General features: G+C 41.2%; 1 protein-coding gene across 1 annotated transcript; it reads left to right on the forward strand.

The window, feature by feature from the left end:
* The first annotated feature begins 440 nt into the window (after positions 1-440).
* Positions 441-3,192, forward strand: LOC104946001 (UDP-N-acetylglucosamine transporter-like). Its single transcript, XM_010771739.1, has 3 exons — positions 441-617; positions 2,715-2,961; positions 3,035-3,192. The coding sequence occupies exons 1-3, from the start codon at positions 537-539 to the stop codon at positions 3,190-3,192; spliced, it is 486 nt and encodes a 161-aa protein (XP_010770041.1). The 5' UTR covers positions 441-536.
* The last annotated feature ends 1,132 nt before the right edge of the window (positions 3,193-4,324 follow it).

Below are 4,324 nucleotides of genomic sequence, written 5' to 3' on the forward strand. Positions count from 1 at the left end.
CCTAACCCTAACCCACACCCCACCCCTTGTTCTGTCAACACTTTTTTGGCCTTTGTGGCTTGTTGTATATCCTCTTTAATAAGGATACCTGTGACACCAGCACTTTATGATGTTGCTTCGTGGACTTTGTCCCTCAACTTAGCAATACAAGTGAAACAAAAACGATTCAAACATTCTCTTTGCTGCGTTATTTTTACCCAAAAACTTCAGTCGTCTTAATTTGCTTGAAATTAGAAATATAACTGAAATAAGGAAGTAATTAGTGTATTATAATCACACACAAAAAATGGTGGTGATACATGGTGGTTGTGTTAGCGCAGACGCCAGTTATTAATACTCTGCAGTTGTACCTTATAAAAAAGAGCCAACGTGCCTCCGTTCCTCTTCACTTCGAAGGAGCGGACTGCAGAAGGGACATCGCTGCAGAAGTTTAGCATGGTTCGCCTTATACTATACTCTCTGCCGACAAGATATTATTTTAAATTGTATGGCAGGTGGATGAGGTGACGAATTAAAGTGAAAGCGGCTGTTCGGAGATGCTTCAGTCAGGAAATGTAACGCACAAGATGGAAGAATGTCTGTCTGCCTGGCTCCAGGACTCCCCAGATACAAGACCGGTAATAATGATCTCAATACTCCCAACCTAAACATTAATGCATGACAGCCTATGGGTTAAAATAGTCATTTAAACAATCGAAAAAGGCTTTGTGGAAGGCTGAGAGATGAGATACAAACCGTTTCAGTGAAAAAGACATCAAACTTGCTGACTGAGGAAGCCTTGACAACTTGTGACTCAGCATGAGTCACAAGTTGTCAAGGCTTCCTCAGCATGAGTCACAAGTCTGGAGATTTGGGGTTATTTTGCATGTGTTCTTTCAAACTGAAGGTTTTTTCTCACTGGCTTCTCTGACCAAGCTTGACCAGGAATCTTCACTTCACTATCACTTACAAACTTTCCAGTTCAATTCCTTTCTATAGTTTGGACGTTTTTACAGAGGGGTAGGCTATGTTTACATTATTCACAGACTGATGCAAAGCACATTTTGTTTCTGAAAACATGGCGGATATGGATCATTTTAAGGCTGTTGCCAGTATTTTCAGATGTAGCCTATGGTACAAATAATCCAAAAATTCCTTTGGAAAAATCTCAAAACTCGCATAAAAACGGGACCTAGCTTTATCCAATGTTTCAGATTTATGTTTCGGAAATATGTATGTATTTCAGAAGATAATGCTCCAATATGATATTGAAAACTACAATTTTAGGAAACGTAAGAATAGTGTCTTAAAGGGCCATATTATGCTTTTTGGGGTTTTCCCTTTCCTGTAGATTGTTATTTTTGTTTTGTTTACTTATATAGTGACATCAATAATTCCTTACATTTATCTAGATGCTCAAAGCGCTTTACAAATACACATTACACACATATCATACATTACACACATATCATACATGTAACGGTCATGTACTGTGGGCAATACCCACAGGAGCAAATTCAGGTGAAGTGTCTTGCCCAAGGACACAACGGCCTGACGCGGTGGTGGCGGGGGCAGGTTTCGAACTGGTTCCCCAACGCCACCCTTGATCTGATGATCAACGCACAGCCCACTGCGCCACTCCGTCCCTATGTAACACCCGCCCTTCTCCAACAAATTGTACGTGATGGTAAGGGGCGGGACATCTCTAAGCGGTGGACCAATCACAACAGATCCGGCCAGCTAACCAATCAGAGGAGACTGGGCTCTGGTTTCAGACAGAGGGTGAAAAGAGGTGCTGCAGTATGAGAAAAATAAAGAGCTTTTTGAACAGTAGAGACACTAAATACAAATATGAACATGGAAATGAACATAATAGGGCCCCTTTAAGATATTGCCTCATTTGTGTATTTTAAGTTTCAGCCTTACGATTGACATTTGAGATAATATTTGCATACTACGTAGAGTATATGACAATTTTTCCTTTTGAACTTATTGTGCTGTAAAATAGTCTATATGTTTTTGACCCTGTCCCCATTACTCCTGGTTCTGCTCTGATCTTTGTTTTATGTGGGTCACTAACAGGAATGCCCTGCAGTGCCCAAGGCTGCACTCTGTTTAACTGCCTTTTAAATACTGACCAGTATTCCTAAATGTCCTCCTCTCAGGGTCTTCAGAGACCCCCACTCTATCCTCCTTTGAATTGAACTAAGGTTTACTTACTTATTTATTTTGTGTCACCTTACACAACTCAAATATATACAGTATATTATATATTATTATATAATATTTTGCTTTGTTCATGGTGATCAGCTCTGTTGCATTCTTAAAGCTCTCTTGTTTAGCATAAAATACATACATGTATTTCCAAAACCTAGTTAGTGTATGAGATATTGATGCAAATTTTATGATTAAGGATTTAGGCTAGCTTCATAGTTTCAAATCCAAGAGTCAAAGGCTTTAATGTCATATGCAGAATAGCTAACCAAGTCCCATGCCCTCCAATAATGCATCATAAAAATACTGCAAGAAGAAAGAGAAATAGAACAAATGTGACTGCATAGTTGCACATTTTTACTTTATTGAGTAATAATGCACAGAAAGGTCCCAAAGCAGAAGTTTCATGCTGTAGGAGACACTCCATTAGTCTCTCATTGGTAGGAGTGGAAGGGTTGAGCCTTGTTCCTCTGACTGAACCACACTTTGTTCTCTCTTTATATCTTCTGTGTGTCCCAAAGACTCCATCATTGTCTTCTACCTCAGAGCCTGAGTCCTCCACGATGGTGTTGCACCCGGCCCACTCCTCCAGGCTAAAGTATGTGTCTCTGGGGGTCCTGGTGTTTCAGACCACCTCTCTGGTGCTCACCATGCGGTACTCCCGCACCCTGAAGGAGGACGGCCCGCGCTACCTGGCCTCCTCCGCCGTGGTGTCGGCCGAGGTGCTCAAAATCCTTGTCTGCACCCTCATCGTATTCATGGAGAACAGTGAGTAAGGCCTTTTACCAACTGTTTCTCTTCAATCCCGGGTGGTCCCATCTAAAAACGCTCTGTCTGCCAGATTTCAGCGTGCGGCTGCTGAAGGAGGAGATTGTGAACAAGCCCGTGGAGACCCTGAAGCTGGCCATTCCTGCGGGGATCTACACACTGCAGAACAATCTGCTCTATGTTGCCTTGTCCAACCTGGACGCAGCCACGTATCAGGTAACTCATGAATGAGCTGCCTCAGGTTCACCAGGAGTGTGTGAGTGTGGGTTCACTTGTAAGGACTTCAGTTATATATTATTGCTTTCAACTAACCCAATAAAGTTATGTGAAATCTGTTGACATAATACATTTAATTTAAGTCAATGTTTCAGTTTTTCCAGTGTATGGTTTGGCTTTTGCCTTACTTTGTTGCCTTACTTTGTAACACTTTTACAGTGCTTGGTATGTGTCTGTGGGGAAAAAACATTGTCTATGTTTTGATGGCGACTGGAATCTTTAGGTGGAGATAGCAGGCAGAGGTTTGTGTAAATTAACAACATGTCATTTAGCTGTCCAAAGCAACTTACACACACTTCAAAACTGTTGGTGTTGTTAAATATTGATTTTGATGTATCTTGGACTGTATATAACTAGAGGACCTTTAAGATGATTTTACCAAGCCCCCAGGAAGTGCGCTGGATGTCAAAGCAAATGTTTGGAGTGCCCAAATGGTGGTACTACAACTTATGTGTCAGTCTGTGATGCATTGGTCCCAAAAATACTTTTTCCAATTTACTTTCATTAATAAAGAGAGGAATAGCTCTTATTTAAGCCATCAGGGTCCAATAGTTGTGACAGGCGCTACAAGCCAAATCCGAGTGATTTTCTCTCTCCATTAATTTGACTGAGCAAAGATCGGCACTGACGTTGCAGATTGGACGCGGGGCTTAAGCGAAACGTAATGACATGCTCTTCAGAGTCAGGCCATTTTGGCATAATGCCCCACTGAGCAACTCTTATAGGATTGAACCAACAAGTCCTCCAACTCATACGACCAAATGGGCCGATTGTTCAGGCCCTTATTACGACCAAATATCTCGGTTGTTCAAGCGCTTAATACGTCCTATAATTACGTTTTAACGTTTTCGCCCTCTAGTGCTCCCATTGAATGCTAACGTTAAAGATGGTCGTTTATTCACAAATAACCCTCTCTGTAAAATCCTAAATTGTAGGATAGTTTTGCCATGAAAACGCTTTTTGATTAGATTTCTAGCGAGAAGTGTATATTGTACTGTTAGAATCCACATCCAGTGGATGTGTAGGATCTATAGTTTGATAGATATTACGAAGATGATTTGAGGTTTCGCCAAGATAACGTATATGC

This window comes from Notothenia coriiceps, unplaced genomic scaffold (genome assembly GCF_000735185.1).
Source record: "Notothenia coriiceps isolate Sejong01 unplaced genomic scaffold, NC01 NC01_scaffold00010446, whole genome shotgun sequence".
Classification (NCBI taxonomy): Eukaryota; Metazoa; Chordata; class Actinopteri; order Perciformes; family Nototheniidae; genus Notothenia; species Notothenia coriiceps.

Coding starts and splice junctions, on each gene's coding strand:
- LOC104946001 (XM_010771739.1), top strand. CDS start 537: ATGCTTCAGTCAGGAAATGTAACGCACAAGATGGAAGAATGTCTGTCT. Junction 618..2,714: donor ACTCCCCAGATACAAGACCG/GTAATAATGATC, acceptor TGTGTCCCAAAG/ACTCCATCATTGTCTTCTAC. Junction 2,962..3,034: donor CATCGTATTCATGGAGAACA/GTGAGTAAGGCC, acceptor TCTGTCTGCCAG/ATTTCAGCGTGCGGCTGCTG.